This window comes from Caenorhabditis elegans, chromosome II, assembly GCF_000002985.6.
Source record: "Caenorhabditis elegans chromosome II".
In the NCBI taxonomy this organism is placed as follows: domain Eukaryota; kingdom Metazoa; phylum Nematoda; class Chromadorea; order Rhabditida; family Rhabditidae; genus Caenorhabditis; species Caenorhabditis elegans.
Genome location: NC_003280.10, coordinates 2,589,762 through 2,608,784, shown reverse-complemented (window position 1 = coordinate 2,608,784; position 19,023 = coordinate 2,589,762). Strand labels below are relative to the sequence as shown.

The window sequence follows — 19,023 nt, the reverse complement described above, 5'->3', positions numbered from 1 at the left end:
GATTTATTTTCTGGTATTCCATTATTATTTGTTATTTAGAGTAATTTTCCAGTTCGAAATTCGTCTTTCCTAAAGTAAAAAAATATATTGCAGATACCCCCGTGAACCTTCAACTGCTGAAATTCTTCACCAATGCGGTTCTTTCAAACGTTATTTTTCACACTGGCAGGTGAAAAAGTAGACCACAAACTAAGCGATTTATGGGGAATGAGCAAGCTCATTTCAAATGCAGGACATTGATTTTTCCGACCCACACTGGTTTTTGAGTTATTACCATTTTATTGGATTGGTCTCATTTATTCTGAATTCTATTGGAATTTATTTTTTGATGTTTAACACCAATCGGTTGGGAAATTTCAAATATTGCTTGTTATTATTTCAGGTACTTATTAATAATTGATTTTATGCTGCAAGACTAAGTTATCACTTATCAGTTTCACCTGGTGTCAGGTTGTCCCATTACGATTTGATCTACAAAAAATGCGGGCGTCAGCATGCTCTTAACTATGCAATGTTAGTTGAGAAGTTTGCGTCTAAATTCCCGCATCTCTCGTAGATCAAACCGACATGGAACACTCTGACACCACGTGAGTTTTAGTTTCAGTACTATCAAACTACTATTTTCAGCTTTCCTGTGTTCTTACGGATATTGATTTTACGGTTCAATATTCAGGCGAATACTGGCGTGGTAAACTTTTTGCACAAAAATTCGGAAAATGAAATCTTCGTCAATTATGTTAGCATCACTAATCGGTTGAAATCAGGGGTGTGTGGGGGAAATTTGCCAATTGCCGCACACGTCAAAACTTTGGCAAAACTATTGATTTTGAAATTATTCAGAAAAAAAGACGTATGGGAAGAATTCAGTAATTTTGGTGCTCCAAAAACATGAAAAATATCAAATTTTCCAAAGTTTGTTAAGCACGGCAAATATTGAAAAAATAGATTTGCCAAATTTGCCGAGCTCGGCCAATTTTGAGACTTGCCGCACACCCCTGGCTAAAATTTCGTGGAATAACCCATTTTTCGAGCAGTTCTAAAAATTCCGATTAAACTAGGGAACTGGCAAAAGGTGCCAATTTTGAGCTGAAAACCCAAATAATAGGCCAATTTTTGAGCTGAAAACCCAAATTTTAAGCATAGAAAAACTACTATAAAACATAGCTTCTGGCGACTTCTGGCAGTTCTTTAGTAAGATCTTTCAGGTCAGTATCGCATTTGTGACCGCAATCCAACTGGAAAGCTTAATCATGTGTTTCGTGAAGAAGCATCAAGGAGTTGCAATTCTATTGAACAAACATATTCTGTCAAAATGCGTAATAAACGCGTTATACGTACTTTGCCTGATTTTTCCATTTTTCATCTGCGCATGTTTGAATTCCCTTAGTCTCAGTCGGGAAAATGCGTTGATATATATCAAGGAGGTAAGAATCAAAGAGGTACTGTCAAATCAAAATTATAAGCGTTTTACAGGTCTATCCGCAAGGTTATATACAGTTCTCGAACCTGCCAAATTTTGTGGTCTATGTAAAATCACAGAATACTATAATATTTATTGTGGCACTTTTTCTAGTTGCAAGTTTTGGGTTCTTATTCCTTTGTTTATCTATATATGATATTGTACGCATGATGTCTCATTTGAAGCTTCGAATATCAAAACTAACATATGAAAAGCACAATGAAGCACTGAGAAGTGTGATCATTCAGTTTATAACCGCAGTGTTGTGTATGGCGGGTCCGATGATACAGGTTCTGATCTTAGTTTTCGAAATTCCACAAATGAATTTCATATCTGAATTAATATTCGCTTGGTTCGCAAGTCATTCATCAATTAATATGGTTTCTCTATTTATATTTTTCCCGCCATATCGCAAGATTATTGCAAAGGGTTTAAAAAAGTGAGTGGGAGACAATTGCAGTCGTCTACCAAGTTACCTATTTAGTTCTACAACAACTGTTTTTTAGAACAAAAGTGAACATAAATCTTGCCATTTCTTCGATGGGACTTTGAATATGCAAACTCAGAATTTCGAGCATTACACATAGTTGTTTTCTAGTTTTTGTTGTTGTTGTATCATTATATATATATATATATATATATATATCACTTACTATATATAAAGCGCGTGTCCTTCTGTTTCTATGTAGATTGATCTCTGATCAGAGCAACGAAATTTTGGGAAACCTTATGCTAAATGCGCAGCAGACATCGATCGAGGTCCGCGATAGACACCGTATATCTAATGTGTTTTCTCAAAAAAGTCGGGGGCCGCGCCGTAGGTGCGGCCCACGGCTGGTTTATATATATATGATCACATGTTCTCCTCTTAAATCCTTTGATATTCTTTTTTGCCTTGTCTTCAAAATGTGAACGAATAAATACATATAATATAAATTATTTTCTTCAATTCTGATTTTCTGATTCCAAAAGATTGCAAAACCGCCAAAAATATGCGAAAAACACAAAAATAAATAACAGGCTAGGCCATAATTATTTGGCCCATTCATCAGTTAATATGATTGCTCTATTCATATTCTTTCCGCCATATCGTAAATTTCAAAGGGTTTGAAAAAGTCAGTTTAATATTACAAATATAATTTTACAGAAATTGTTTTTCCGGACAAAAGTAAATAAAACTCTACCTGTCTCGTCGATCTTTTTTTTTGGAATTTTGAGTATACATAAGCACAAAATTCTCACAACATAACGTGCTATCATAATTATGGCGCACCCTGTAGTTATCTGAAATGCAATGCAAGCTACTGATTACTTTGTTTTCGGTTTCCAATATGGTTTTTTTTGCTGTAAGTTGTACGTTTTTTGTGCCACAAGAATATGACAGGCTTACCTATAATATTTCAAATCGTGATCAAGCTGATGGTCAGATTGAGTGAGCCTGGTGACGGTCTATAGTCATAAAATAATGGAACTCTAACTAAAACCGAGAAAAGAGATTAGTCGTGTTCATGCATATAACTTAAAAATATAAAAAGCCATTACGATCTAGCTAGCTCCAACTTTTTCGGTCAGACTTCTGTTTCAAATGCCATTTTTCATACTGGCTTTCATCACTTTTTAAACGTCTTTGTAATAAAAATAAAAGTGTAAAGAAACTGTCCGCTGGAAATTCAAATTCAGCCACTGTCAGAGCCATCTTGTTAGTTAAGCAATTTATTTCCGGTAATTTTCCAGTTAGGGATATATTTTCCCAAAGTTTATTAATATATTGCAGATACCCCTTGTGACGTAGGGAAGTGACATTCTTCCCCAATGCGGTTTTATCCCGTGAAAGGTTATTTTTCGCACTGCCAGGTGAAAAATTAGGCGACAAGACTGAAAATCAGTGAATGCAAGCTCATTTCCGATGGAGGACATTGATTTTTCCGATCCTCGCTGGCTTTTGAATTATTTTCATTTAATTGGATTGGTTTCATTTATTCTGAATTCTATTGGAATTTATTTTTTGATATTTAACACCAATCGGTTGGGAAATTTCAAGTACTATTTGTTATTATTTCAGGTGTAGTGTTGTTGTTTTTTTTTAATTCTTAACGTCGTATATTTCCAGCTTTCATGCGTTCTTACGGATATTGATCTTACGATTCTCGTGCAACCAATTCCGCTTTTCCCGTTGTTTGCTGGGCATGTATATGGAGTATTATTCACATGGTTTAATATGCAGGCAAACACTTCTGCGGTGAGTCCTCTCTTTTTATTTGTCAATATTGAAAACTTACAAACTGTGATGAAAAGTTGTTCCCACGCACGTGCTCGCTGGCTGGTCACCGTTTGCCAATTAAAAAAATGGCCTAACAAAAGCGCGGGCGAGGAAAAATCCTCGGAGTGTTCCGCTTCGATTTCATTATTTTTCTGCGGCATTTTTTTTCGATTTTGTTTTTGGTTTTGCCTATTTTTTGTCCTTCTTTCATCAAATAGAAAATCGTGTCAGTTTTCTGATAATATGCAAGGAAAACCAATTCGAAAAGAAAAATAAACATAATGTAATGTCGGATAGGAGTCCACCATCAGCGTTTGCTTTTGCATCACCAAAACTGGGAAATTGAGAACTATCAATAATTCCAAAAAAAAATTCAGCGACCAGTTCGAATAATTTCACAAATTAATACTTTGTGTCTATGGAACAGTTTTTTTTTTCAATTTCCGAAACGAATTCCAAAATTTCGAAACGAAGATATCATTTGATTGCAATGTTATTAGAACATACAGTATAGTGGACAACATTATAAATAAGGTTGAATGAATATCATTTTGGAAGTTGTTATAAAATGGAAAAAAAACCCTAGGTTCGTACCAGGGGTGTGCGGCAAATTTGCCGAATTTGCCGAGCTCGGAAAATTTCAAAAACGTAGATTCGCCGAATTTGCCGAGCTCGGCAAATTTCGATATTTTCCGCACACATCAAAAAATTTGACAATACAATTTTGACCAGAACTATTGCTTTTGTCTTCAAAAATTTAGTAAAATGACACAAAGTTGAGTTATTTTGATGTTTAAGCAGACATACTAAACGGAACTTATCCAGAAATCCGTTGTGTGTTAAGAATTCAGTAGTTTTGGTGCTCCAAAAAACATCAAAAAATATGAAAATTTTGGGAGTTTGTTAAGCACGGACACTAATTTGCCGAATTCGTCGTGCTCGGCGAATTTTGAGATTTGCCGCACACCCCTGGTTCGTACTGAACTATTTTGACTATATTTGAGAAAAATGCTCAATTATCGATCTTAACCTTACGAATTTTCAAAACTAGTTTCAGGTCACTGTTGCATTTGTGGCCGTAATTCAACTAGAAAGCCTAATCGTCTGTTTCGTGAAGAAGCATCAAGGAGTTGCAATTCTATTGAACAAACATATTCTGTCAAAATGCGTAATAAACGCGTTATACGTACTTTGCCTGATTTTTCCATTTTTCGTCTGCGCAGGTGCGAATAGCATTAGTCTCAGTCGGGAAGATGCGCTGATCTATATCAAGAAGGTAAGAATAACTATTGTCAATTCAATGATAAAAATGATTTACAGGTCTATCCGAAAGGGTACTTGCAATTCTCAAACTTGCCGAATTTCGTAGTTTATATGAAGTCTCAAAACACAATAATATTTCTTGTGACACTTTTTTTTGCTGCAAGTTTTGGGTTCCTATGTCTATGTTTTACTATATATGATATTATTCGTATGATGGCTGACTTGAAACTTCGAATATCCAAAGTGGCTTACGAGAAGCATAGCGAAGCTCTTCGAAGTGTGATCATCCAGTTTATAACCGCTGTGTTGTGTATGGCGGGTCCGATGATACAGGTTCTGATCTTAGTTTTCGAAATTCCACAAATGAATTTCATATCTGAATTAATATTCGCTTGGTTCGCAACTCATTCATCAATTAACATGGTTTCTCTATTTATATTTTTCCCGCCATATCGCAAGATTATTGCAAAGGGTTTAAAAAAGTGAGTGGGAGACAATTGCAGTCGTCTACCAAGTTACCTATTTAGTTCTACAACATCTGTTTTTCAGAACAAAAGTGAACATAAATCTTCCCATTTCTTCGATGGGACTTTGAATATGCAAACTCAGAATTTCGAGCATTACACATAGTTGTTTTCTAGTTTTTGTTGTTGTTGTATCATTATATATATATACCCCGGGATCAAAAAATCTTGCGTTGAATCTCAATAAAATGCTGGCTTTCGAGATCCTTTCCAAGTAAGATTCTCTACGACTTTTCCTCCAAATCACGTGAATTTCAGGTCTGGCATGATTGTATCGCTAGACTGGTTAGTAGGATGTTTGGATGACCCAACTCAAGTGGATTCTGACTGGAAGTTCATCATGACTGGTATACAATTTGAGAACAAGACACATTACGATACTATAACAAAGATGAAGAAGGGTGTTCATAGGAAGAGGCCGCTTCTTCTAAACGGCTGCAACTTCACCATTCTCCCCACGGCGAATCGTGTGATGCAGGCCGATCGGGAGGCTTGGATCCGGATCATTGAAGGGTTCGGTGGCACCTACTCCCTATGCCCGTACCCTGGAGATCCCGAGAGAACACCCTATCACAATATGATCCAGAAGGAAGCATCAGAGACGCTGAACACTTCGATAGTACTGTACTTTCAGGATAGTGTGGTAAGAAGCTTCTAGACACTTTTTTTGAGCAACTTGATCCTTCCAGCTCCACGAGAGATGATGGACCTATCCCAGCAACAATATATCATTTTTCGGGATGGGGTGGAGTCGATTGTTCGCTACAGCTTCATCCCGTCGGATCATGAAGTGTTGAGGTTCGAGACGGATCGGGACAGCCTGCCTGTGATCTTCGAGCCGTGTGCAGAGAAGATCTATGAGGGAACATCGGAGGATTGATATTTTTTTTGAAAGGACGAATAAATTTGTTTTAGTGTGAAAAATTTGTGAAAAGTGGCCTAAAACACTCTGGTCCGATCAGACCAATCGAGGTGCTGTTAGGCTTAGGCTTAGACTCAGGCTTAGGTCTGAGGATTGATCTAGTGTTTTGTTTTGTGAAAAGAAATGATAAATTTTTTCGAGCTCTATTGAGCTAAATTTTGCCCGGTATGAGTTCCGGCCTAATGGAACTGACTTCCGGCTTATTTTGTCCAATTTCCGGCCTAATTTGACTCGGAATTGACACAGATATCTACAGTTAGCAGCAGTGAGCAGTACCACCAAAGTAAGACGGTTTCAGTTCTGGAGTAACTCACAGGCCCCAGTCTTCTAGAGGACTATTACCAGCGAAAACTTATCTAAAAAGCTTATTTGCTACTCTGACTACAGACTACATGGCTTATAACTTAAAGTTTACCTATGCACTAGAGCGCGCTTGCATATCTGAAACTTCCAGAATTTCACGCCAAAAACGACAATGCAGCCAAGCGTACTCCATAACGAATTTGACTGCGCAGCGACTTAAGCGGCGACAATACGGAGTCCATGATCTCAGGTTCTTTATTCAAAAAACATAGTATCAGCCCCGCGAGTTTTCTTCCATGTCAGCTGCAAACTTCTCGAAGATCACGGGCAGGTACTGTGGATCAGCCTCATACTTCAACGACGGATGATCCGATGGGATGAGTCGATAGCGGACGATGCACTCCACAAGCCACCCCATTCCGAGGAATGAGATGCAGTTATTAGCAAATGTCCATTTTTCGTGAAGCTGGAACATTGGATTTAGAAGTCGAATTTATTGAAGTTGTCACCTACCACACTATCATTGAAGTAGAGAACGACGGAACTGTCGATGGAGGCCGAAGGAACCTTCAAGTTTCTCTTCACAAGATGATAAGGGATCTTTCCAGCTTCTCCAGGAATCGGAGACATTGAACATGTCCCGCCAAAGCCTTCGATAATCCGGTTCCAAAATTCACGGGTAGCTTGCATCCGACGGTTGGTGGTGGGAAGGATCGTAAAGTTGAAACCGTAGAAGAGTGGGGGTCTCTGAAATTATGCTATGGACAACTAGAATGCAGAAACCCGAACCTTTCTATGAAGATCCCGTTTCATTCTCGTAATCGCATTGGCGTACGTGTTGTTCTCGAAGCAAACATCCGTCAATGCAAACTTCCAGTCCAGATCAACCGCAGCCGGGTCATCCAGACACGCGTCAAGCCAATCGAGGGACACGATCATGCCAGGCCTGTAATGATCAGATGGATCCAGAGGAAAGATTGAGCTTGAGCTTACTTGGCGAGGGCTTCAAATACCAGCAGTTTGCTTAAGTCAAGGGATAAGACGTTGGATGCAGGTGTATTAGGGATTGCGGCAAAGTGGGTGAAGTCGTTGAGATTGTGGTATCCGGGGCGGTAGCTGTGGAAATCGGAATTTGAAATTACAAGCCATGTAGTCTGCAGTCAGAGCAGCCTCAATAAATAAGCTTGTCAGATAAATTTTTGCTAGTATTACTCCTCTAGAAGGCTGGGGTTATTTAGTGGTACGGTAAGGCGGGCTGGTAAATCGATTCAGATTCAGTCAAAATAAGCAGGAATTCATTCCCATTAGGCCGGATCACAGGCCAAACGAGTCCAATCAAGCTCGAAGTAAAGCCGACCTCGATTCGTCTCATCGGAATCGATTTAGTATCGTAATGTGTCTTGTTCTCAAATTGTATACCAGTCATGATGAACTTCCAGTCAGAATCCACTTGAGTTGGGTCATCCAAACATCCTACTAACCAGTCTAGCGATACAATCATGCCAGACCTGAAATTCACGTGATTTGGAGGAAAAGTCGTAGAGAATCTTACTTGGAAAGGATCTCGAAAGCCAGCATTTTATTGAGATTCAACGCAAGATTTTTTGATCCCGGGATATATTTTTGGCGGTTTTGCAATCTTTTGGAATCAGAAAATCAGAATTGAAGAAAATAATTTATATTATATGTATTTATTCGTTCACATTTTGAAGACAAGGCAAAAAAGAATATCAAAGGATTTAAGAGGACAAACATGTGATCATATCATTATCATTACTTATATATAAAAAAATAGTGTGGGTCTGTCCATAGTTTGTAGTCTATGTAGTCTTTGTAGTCTGTGACGTCACCCCTAAAGTCACTGAGAGTTGTGGGCGGGGCCAGTCACCCTTCGTGGCGAGACCCATCGATGCGAGACCCTTCGTGGCGAGACCCATCGTGGCGAGACCCATCGTGGCGAGACCCATCGTGGCGAGACCCCTACATTTTGGCGGGAATTTAAATTTTCTTTGAAATTTTTCGGCGGGAATTCAAAATTTCTCTGAAAATTTTTGGCGGGAATTTAAATTTTCTTTAAAATTTTTTGGCGGGAATTCAAAATTTCTGAAACATTTTTGGCGGGAATTCAAATTTTCTCTGAAAATTTTTGGCGGGAATTTAAATTTTCTTTAAAATTTTTTGGCGGGAATTCAAATTTTCTGTGAAAAATTTTGGCGGGAATTCAAATTTTCAGTGAAAAATTATGGCGGGAAATTCAAATTTTTAGAGAAATTTTGTCGGAGTAGTCAAATTCAACTTTGTTTGACAGAAAAAAAAAGTATGAAGGGGAAGATAGTTTGAACCACAGAAGGTTCACACCAAATTCCCGCACACAACCAATGCCACATACCGGCACATTTGTTTAGAATTTAATAAACCTATAGAAGAGGAAAACTTCATGCAATAAACTTCGAGAATCTTCTAGAAATTTCGAAAAACTTCTAGATATCTCGGATTACGTAACACTTGACGACGTCACACATGATGAGGACATTAAGTAAACGTCACAGGCTGAACCCAATATAATTTTCAGAAAATTCTGGAACCTTCTAGAATTTTGGAGAAACTTCCAGAAAATTCTGATGACGTCACAATCACTGGCGTAACAAAAAATAAGTCACAGATTATGACGTCACATATGATGACACCTATATAGTCTCACATTCGGAAAAAAATAGGTGATGACGCCAAATATATCAGCGTCACAGAATGTGACGTCATAGGCTCCGCCCATTACAGTAAAAGAAACTTCTGGAATCTTCCAGAAGTTGCAGAAAAAGAAGAGAATGTTCCAATAACGTCACAAAAGATGACGTCACTGATAAAGACATCACAGGAACTACCCATTAATATAATCAAGAAGATTCTACAACCATCTAGAAACTTCTGGATTTTTCAATGTAGTGTGCAAAATTTAAATTTTGACTATTTCATTGTGCAATTTTTAATTTATATTATTACAAGTTTAAACTATATTAAATCTGTCCTTCTAAAACCCAATTCGTTTCAAGACCCAAAACTTCTAGAATCTTCCAAAAAAATTCTATATAAGGAGAAGAAAATTATAATTTTCTCATTATTAATCAACAATGGATAACGAGCTAACAAGTCGACCCGATTCAATAATGGATACGGAACCAACAACTCTACCCGATTCAGCAATGGATACCAAACCAACAAACCTGCCTGATTTCCCTTCTACATCCCAAGAACCCGTCTCTAGGAGGACACGTTCCAGAACATTAAGGTAAGGATCTTGAATGCTCGTGGAATTTTACCAATAAGCAGTTTTAGTGACAACTCAAATGCTGTATGGAAGAGAGAACGTCGTTCAAGAGAAACTTCGCAAGAATCAGAATCAAGACTCAGGATGGATTGGGAAAGAAAAAAGGAAAAACGAGCTTCAATGTGAGAAGAGGAAAAGGCTGAGATGAAATATAAAAAAAGAGTATGGATGAAGAAAAAAAGAAATGAAGTAGCAAAAACACACGATACGTCATCTGTTGCCAATCCCAACTACCTTGGAAACATGAGATGTGTGTGCAAGAACTGCAATGCCAGATTCTTTCAAGGTATACATTTTTTCAAAGTTTAGTGAACTTCTACTTCTTATTTCCATTCTGAGTTTCAGATTGGTTTTTTTTCATAACTAATAACATATACTAGCATCATACAGAAATTTAATGTTTCAGGAGAGGTGTCCTCATCCAACGATCATATCAATATGTGTTGCAACTTCGGATTAACAACCACACTTCAAGATCGATTCTCCAACTACCCAGATGAACTACGACATCTTCTCCTCGATGATTCTTCTCACGCCCGTAACTTCCAGAAGAACATCCGACAGTTTAATTCATCGTTCGCAATGGCATCGATGGGTGCACAACTTGATGTTCCGAGAGGCCGCGGCCCATACTGCTTCAAAATCCACGGTCAAGTTTACCATTTTGCGGGACCACTTCACCCGGATCCAGGCCAGAGACCAGCATTTGGACAGATCTACATCCTGGACACTGATCAAGCAACAGACGAGAGGCTTGGAAATCCTGCCAATGCCGATTGTGATCCTGCTGTTATGGCTGAATTGAGCAGTCTTCTGTTGAGAACCAATCCATATGCACAGGCATACAAGATGATGGCTGAAGTTGAAGAAAAAGAAAATTCTGAAGCTGCAAAGGAAGGACGACATCCGGGATGCGTTCGACTGATCTTCGATATTTCGACAACTAAGGATCCACGACGTTATAACTTGCCACAAGCGAATGAAGTCGCAGTTGTTTTTGTGGGCGAAGACGATGAAGTGCCAACCACTCGCTCTTTGGCTGTTCATCCAAGAGGAGGAGGACTTAAGACGATTCGTGATATCGATAGGATCTGCGATCCTCTCACATATCCTGTATTGTTTCCAAATGGAACCGACGGATGGCATCCTGACTTGGAAAAGAGACCATCGGAGAAGAAACAAGGAAGGATTACTCAGAAGATGTACTACAGTTACCTGCTCATGGAGAGATCAGGAGTTTTCAATCCACTGCATCACGGGCGTGCCCTGTTTCAACAGTTTGCAGTAGACTCATGGGTAAAGGTAAGAATACATGATCTCATGTTCACAAAATAATCATGTTTTTGCAGATCGAGCAAAACAGGCTAAACTATCATCGAACTCATCAAGTTGATTTGAAAGCCGCCAACTACAATGCGGTTCAGGATTATATTGCTGGAGATACTGATGTCCCAGGAAGACGCATCGTTCTTCCATCATCTTTTCCAGGGAGTCCCCGAGCAATGGTCCAAAACTTTCAAGACGCGATGGCTATTGTCTCGAAGTTCGGAAAGCCTGATATATTTTTAACTTTCACGTGTAATCCTGCATGGACAGAGATTTCTGAAAACCTCGGTCCGCGACAATCTGCATCTGATCGTCCAGACCTTATTGCCCGTGTCTTCAAGCTAAAAGTAAGTTGAAGATCTATATTTAACTCATCACTTTCTTCATTGTGTTCCAGGTAGATGCGCTGTTTGACGATCTTCTAAATCGGGATATTCTCGGACATGTTGCCGCATACATTTCCGTGTTCGAATGGCAAAAACGAGGTCTTCCTCATGTACACATGCTGTTAACTATGGCAGAGAACTCAAAGCCACGAACCTCGGAGGACATCGACAAGATTGTGCAAGCTGAGATTCCAAATCCTGACAACGAGCCAGAACTTCATCGCATTGTGACCACCGCCATGATGCATCGTCCATGTGGTGCTCAAAATCCTCACTCGCCATGCATGGTTGATGGGCACTGCTCGAAAAGGTATCCGAAGGATTTTCATCCTAGCACCACTCTCAACGTTGATGGATATCCCGGGTATCGTCGAAGGGATGATGGACGATATGTGGATTATGGCACCCAACATCTCGATAACAGGAGAGTTGTTCCATACAACAAATGGCTTCTGCTCCGTTACAATGCTCACATGAATGTCGAGATTTGTGGATTCATCGAAGCTGTAAAATATCTCTTCAAATATGTCTACAAAGGACATGACCGTGCTGCACTCAACATCATCCAAAATGTACGTGGAGATGGAAATGTTGTTGATGAGATCCGAGAGCATCTAGATGCTCGATACGTCTGTGTTCCCGAGGCAATCCACCACATCTTGGGATTCAAACTGGAAAAGAAGTCCGATACAGTTTATTGACTCGCTGTGCATCTCGAAGGATTCCAAACGATCTACTTTAGAGCCAGTGTCACCACACAACAACTCGAATCTTCATCACAAACCGACACGACTCTCACAGCTTGGTTTAAGATCAACCAAAAGAGCAAGGATATTGCGGAGAGCGGGAACATCCCTTCGACATTTGTTGATTCACGCCAATTCTTCTACATGGATATGCCAACGCACTTCACCTTTGTGAAAAAGGATGGCTGGAAGGTTCGAGGAAGAGGCACAAGGCAGATAGGCCGAATGTACACTGTCCCACCATACGAAACCGAGAGATACGCACTTCGAATTCTTCTTTTGAACATCAAAGGAGCGACGTCATTCGAAGATCTTCGTACTGTTTTGGACGAGAACAATGTTCCAGTGGTATACGCAACTTATGTGGAAGCAGCAAAAGCTCAAGGACTTCTGAATGATGACAGCGAATATTTGAAGTCTTTGAAAGAGTGGGCTGGATGCTCAGTGCCCGCAGCTCTTCGCTCAATGTTTGTCGCTATCATTCTTTTTAACGAAGTTCACGATCTGAACGCACTTTGGGATGCCGTGAAGTGGGATCTTTCTGAGGATTTTCGCCATGCTGGAGCAGGGAAAGAAGAGGCTGAGGCACTTGCATATTTTGATATCGAAAGTCGCCTTCAAAGGTATCTTTTGAGCTTTTTTCAAAAGTAGATTATAATATTTTTCCAGGGTTGGAAAAAGATTCGATGTCACCAAACCATCTATCAATCCGCCACCAATCGATCTCGACACAGTCAACCCTGCTCAATGTGCATCAGAAGGCAATAGGCTCCTTGCGACACTCAATGATCAACAGAAACGTGCAGCTGACCAGATCCTTGCTGCATTAGATGATGCCTCGCTACCCCGTCTTTTCTATTTGGATGGGCCTGGAGGGAGCGGAAAGACTTATCTCTACATCACTCTGTACAACATCTGTGTTGGAAGAGGACTGAAGGTAAACTTTCAACCAAACATACTAAAGTTATTTCAATACTGCATATTTTCAGGTAGCGTGTACGGCGTGGACAGGAATTGCAGCCAATTTACTCCCACTCGGTCGAACATCCGCTTCCCTTTTCAAGCTTGATATTAGAAATCAATGCAAGTCTTCTCTTCATCAGAGGCAATTGAAAGAAGCACAAGAGCTAGCGGAGAACGACGTTTTCATTTGGGATGAAGCATCAATGGTTCCCAAGGTATTAGAGTGATTCTGATCGTACTAATCAAATCATTCATTCAACTTTCAGACAGCCCTCGACACGGTCGATGTACTGCTTAGGGATCTCACAAAGATCGATCAGCCATTTGGTGGGAAGATCCTGATCCTCGGAGGAGACTTTCGCCAAATCCTACCTGTGGTGGAGAGAAGCTCTAGAGCTGATCAAGTAGACGCATGCATCAAAAGATCACCACTATGGACAGAGTTTCAAATTTTGCATCTCATCTCAAATATGAGAGTAACATCTGGAGACTCGGATTGGATCCAATTCCTCCTCAATGTTGGCGATGGTTCTGCAAATGACTCTGATTCAAAGGTTACACTCCCACTCTCTGTCATGTGCGATCACAAAATCGTCGAGGAAGTGTTCGGAGCAGTTATCGATCCAACCACGTCTGATCCATGTGACAACGTCATCCTTACACCTAAGAACGTCGACGTTGCTCAACTGAATGACGATGTTCACAATCGAATGGTTGGCGAGGAAAGAATCTATCTGTCACGAGATGAAGTGATCGTGGAACATCAAGCGGATACTATGCACTATCCCACCGAGTTTCTCAACAAGATGTCCCCATCATCTCTTCCTCCCCATATTCTCAAGCTGAAGAAAGGCTCAGTGATCATTCTGCTCAGGAATCTCGATGTTTCCGCTGGCCTTTGCAATGGTTCCCGTTTCATTGTCGAAACATTGGCCAGTCACTCACTTGGATGTCGCTTTGCAACTGGCGAGAGGAAAGGACATTTCACAATCATTCCAAGAATCGATTGCTATGATGATAAGAACATCTCTTTCCAACTCAGGCGCACACAGTTCCCAGTTCGCTTATCATTTGCATTATCGATCAACAAGGCCCAAGGACAATCCTTTTCTAAAATCGGTCTCTGGATTCCCACCGATGTTTTCACTCATGGACAACTATATGTTGCTCTATCAAGAGTTCGTACCAAAGAAGGTCTTATTGTAAAATCCAGTTCTAATATTGTCACCAATATCGTTTTTAATGAAGTTCTTTGAATAAAGCTTATTATTCTTCTCTGCTATCTCGCTAGACAACTCAGCTCTCTTCTGAGGTCTCGCTCGACAACTCAGCTCTTCTCTGCTATCTCGCTAGACAACTCAGCTCTCTTCTGAGGTCTCGCTCGACAACTCAGCTCTTCTCTGCTATCTCGCTAGACAACTCAGCTCTCTTCTGAGGTCTCACTCGACAACTCATCTCTTCTCTGCTATCTCGCTAGACAACTCAGCTCTCTTCTGAGGTCTCGCTCGACAACTCATCTCTTCTCTGCTATCTCGCTAGACAACTCAGCTCTCTTCTGAGGTCTCGCTCGACAACTCCAGCCTTCTCACTCGCCCCCATATGTAGGAGTATGGGGGGAGGGAGTATTATTATAACCACAGAAACACAACAATGTGTCACATAAGAGACAGGAGATAGTGCTCGCACTACCCCTGAATCACCAACCCTCTCAGAAGCACCTCTGCTCTTATCTGGGTCTCGCTAGACATCTCCAGTAGTTTGACCATTCTCAGCAACACTTTTGCTATTTTAGAATTTTTTTGCCCTCGCGGGGATCGAACCAAAAGGTCCGCGCGCCAATGGCGCGCGCGCTACCAGCTGTGCCATGCTGGAAGCGATTGAACTTCGACCAATAACAATATACAACATTTCTTTATTTGTCAAAGTGAAATAGTTTTGAACAAACACTATTCAAGAAAGTAATTTTAAATTGAAATTATATTAAATTCACGATTTGTTCCCAAATATTTAAAACTGAAACTCAATAAGAGAAGATCTCATATTCTCACTGATAATCCGAAACATGACATTTGTTTCAATGCTGTTTTCAACCTCAAGTTGTAAAATTCAAAAACCAAGCTGAAAATATGTTTTAAAAATCTAGAAACTACAATAATTTTTATGTGAATTTTTGGAAAAATCTCAAGCCAGACGGAGCACGCGCCTTGGCGCGTGCGAACGGCTGGTTTATTAAATAAATCTTTTAAAAAAACGCAAAATAAATAGAAAAAATTAGAAAAACGCTTGAAAATTAAAAATTGCGGCTCAAAATTCAATTCAACGATGACGCAATAGCTCGTAAATCTACACAAATTTTTTAAAAACTACAGTAGTTTTGTCTCTTCCCGTGGGTTCATTTGCGCGGCAGATATGGCGATTTTTCTCATCTCTGGATAAACACGTAATAGAATGTCATATTATTTATTACTAATAATCTCTCCATAACAACATTATAGTGATAACCAACAGCATTTCGGTAAGAGCAGAATGTTGTCGATTCAGCTCCTTATCCTGACAACTTAACAGTACTCTGATATTGGTTTTACATTGAATAGCCCATGTTTACGCGCGCGCGAGGAGGACTTCACAGGTAAGAGGATGGGCAGGTGAACAATTGGGAAAAGGGTGCATTGGTTCGGGTCCGCGGTGTGGCGATAAATGTATGATTAGTTGTGCATGCGCGAACTGACAGAAATGTGGAAATATTTTCTCCTTGCCCAAGATTTGCCCAAAGTCTGTCCAAGGTCTGTCAGCTCTTTGTAATGGTTAAAGATAAGCTGACAGACCAGTCGGCCGAGTCGGAAATTTTCTGAATGAGCTCAACTCTCCTACACCGTCAAAAAAAGTTTTACGAATTTTTTCCCCAAAAAAAAAGGGGTACTTGTGTATTATACCCCATTCCTAAGCCTACCAAGAAAAATGGGTATCACGTTTAATAAATACGGATAAATTAATGGAAATTTAATTAATTTTTAAAATGGCGGGGGTATAATACACAAGTACCAAAAAAGGGAAAGAAAAAAGGGCCGGGAAAATAAACAAACAATTTAGTCACAGTCACAGTAACCAAAAAATTAGCTATTTAGGAGCAGGTTCAGCCAAATTACAACGTCTTAAAGTTGACTAAAAAGTCTTCATATTTTAAATCAAAAAATCAAAACTTTTGATGTTCAAAAGAAGGGCATTTTTAGACAAATTGAGCACTTTGTAATTTGGTTGAACTTACTCTAAAACAGCTAATTTTTTTTGGAGTGATTAACTGTAATCATCATCTATCAAATATATGTTATCACGTAACAGATTTCTGAGGATTCTCCGAGATCCTTTCCCTGTTATGGGAACCACCATTTTTTCACAACTACCTACATTTTCTCAAAAACTAGACATAGAAAAATTTTAAAAATATGTTAGTATTGTAACCAGGCATGTAATTATTAGAATGTTAAATTTTTAAAAAAAGTTGTGGGCCCAGTGGTCAGTTAGAGGACTTTTCCTGGCGCAAGATATACATACTTTGTTGTTGTTTTTCTCTATTTCAAAATGTGTTGTTCTAGTTTTTTCTTTAGGTCTTCCTTGAAAATGCTGTCAACTTTGATAATCCAAAAAAAAATTTAAGAAAAACTGAAACAAAGCTGAAAGTTGGCTGATTTAAAACATCTGAAATCCATTTTAAAAAAACTCAAAAAAATGCCACGTGTCACACAATGGTTAAGAATGAATTAATTCTTGGAACATGTTTTTTTGATTTTTTGTTAAAAAATCCACACCGTGACAAGTACCAAAAAAGGTAAAGAAAAAAGGGCCGGGAAAACAAACAAACAATTTAGTCACAGTCACAGTAACTCTTCAGAATTTTGGTAACGGAAAATATGAGAAAAATAATTGTGTAAAACTAAAATCGGTGAATAATTGCCGATTCAGCCGTTCAAAATTTGACGAAAAAAAAAGTTCGAAAAAAAAAATCGAAAAATGACACCCTTGGTGGGAATGGCACTTTTGTAATGCCGTCCTAAAATTATTTTGATGAACCGTGCACATTTTCGCACTTTGCAAGATGTACAAGATGTATCATTTTTCAAAATATTTATTCACGTTTCAATAGTTATTTTTCCAATTACTTTTCGGATCCGAATTATATATCCATCTTCTCAATAAATCTAATCAGACTTCTTTCCTCCTCGGAGTCGGTTTGGGGACGCTTTTTTGGTACAAGTTCATCTTCTGTGTTTTCAATTGTGTTGATTGTTGGGTCCAAGTTTGGTCTTTTCTCCTTTGCAGTAGTCGTCGAGCCCTTCGGTTTCAGAACGATCGGTGGTTCAGGTTTTTGTTCGACAGTCTTGTTGACTTCCTCAACCGTCAGATCTCTGTTGTAAGTTTTCTCGTGTTTCAGAGCCTCTGAGAAATCCATCGGCGGTTTCTTTACTTCCTCCTTACTCTTTGTCTCTTCCTTGCTCTTTATCTCCTTTTCCTTACTCTTCTTTTCCCCGTCACTACTTTTGTTCGCTGCCACTGGAGCCGGCGTTTCCCCCTTGATAATTGCAGGTTTTGGTTTTGGCTCAGACGGACGCTTCTTCTTGGAGCAACCGTGGATGGTAGCTGAAATGCAAAAATTTAGAATTCCTTATGACGGTGGTGGGCGGCAAACTATTTTTTCCGGCAAATCGGCAAATTGACAAATTGTCAGAATTGAAAAGTTCTAGCAAATCGGCAAATTGCCGGAATTGAAAATTTCTGGCAAATCGGTAAACCGGCAAATTGCCGGAATTGAAAAATTCCGGCAAATTGGCAAACTGCCGGAATTGGAATTTCCGGCAAATCGGCAAATTGCCGGAATTGAAAATTTCCGGCAAATCGGTATACCGGAAAATTGCCGGAATTGAAAAGTTCCGGCAAATTGGCAAACTGCCGGAATTGAAAATTTCCGGCAAATCAATCGGTAAACCGGCACATTGCGGGAATTAAAAATTTCGGAAAATTAGCAAATTGTCCGTTTTCAAAATTTCCCACAAATTGGCAAATTGCCGAAATTGAATGTTTCCGCAAGTTGCCGGAATTAAAATTTTTTCCGCAAATCTGCATATTCCCGTGAAAATTTCCGGCAAATCGGTACAATTTAAGAACATTTTTTTAAATAATATTCATATTTTTGAGAAATTACAGTTTCCCACTGAAAAACTCAATAATTACTTTGAGTTTTTGAAATTCTTGTTGCAAAAACATATGAATATACTCATTTTCATTTAAAAAATTGACCGAAAAATTTTAAGGATACTCACCCAAGAATGTGGAGACCCAGAGAATAATGTGAAGGAAATCTGAAAAAAAAAACTTTAATTTTTTACATTTGGCAGATGTCAACTTACCCATTATAATCATTAAAAATCTATTTTTATTTCATGCAGTTGTAGTAGTATTGTCGAAATGAATAATTTCTGATGACAATTCATTTGTACTTTTGTTGGAGTTCAAGTTCACGTTTCCTTCTTTTCTTCCAAATTTCTGACATT

The 19,023-nt window shown here is 39.2% G+C and overlaps 2 protein-coding genes and 1 pseudogene across 3 annotated transcripts; 2 read left to right on the top strand and 1 right to left on the bottom strand.

Moving 5' to 3' along the window:
• The first annotated feature begins 226 nt into the window (after positions 1–226).
• Positions 227–2,011, top strand: sri-76 (annotated as a pseudogene). The gene is made up of 5 exons: positions 227–382; positions 628–690; positions 1,206–1,424; positions 1,474–1,898; positions 1,966–2,011. Coding segments are annotated over exons 1-5 (909 nt in total).
• Positions 2,012–3,365: 1,354 nt separating this feature from the next.
• Positions 3,366–5,577, top strand: sri-77 (Serpentine Receptor, class I; the record flags this gene model as incomplete). The annotated part of the gene is made up of 5 exons (NM_061903.1): positions 3,366–3,521; positions 3,570–3,698; positions 4,777–4,995; positions 5,040–5,464; positions 5,532–5,577. The coding sequence occupies 5 exons, from the start codon at positions 3,366–3,368 to the stop codon at positions 5,575–5,577; spliced, it is 975 nt and encodes a 324-aa protein (NP_494304.1).
• A 1,428-nt stretch (positions 5,578–7,005) lies between these two features.
• F33H12.1 (BRCT domain-containing protein) lies at positions 7,006–8,309 on the bottom strand (the record flags this gene model as incomplete). The annotated part of the gene is made up of 6 exons (NM_061902.2): positions 7,006–7,197; positions 7,245–7,478; positions 7,521–7,677; positions 7,725–7,885; positions 8,089–8,239; positions 8,284–8,309. The coding sequence occupies 6 exons, from the start codon at positions 8,307–8,309 to the stop codon at positions 7,006–7,008; spliced, it is 921 nt and encodes a 306-aa protein (NP_494303.2).
• Positions 8,310–19,023: the final 10,714 nt, after the last annotated feature.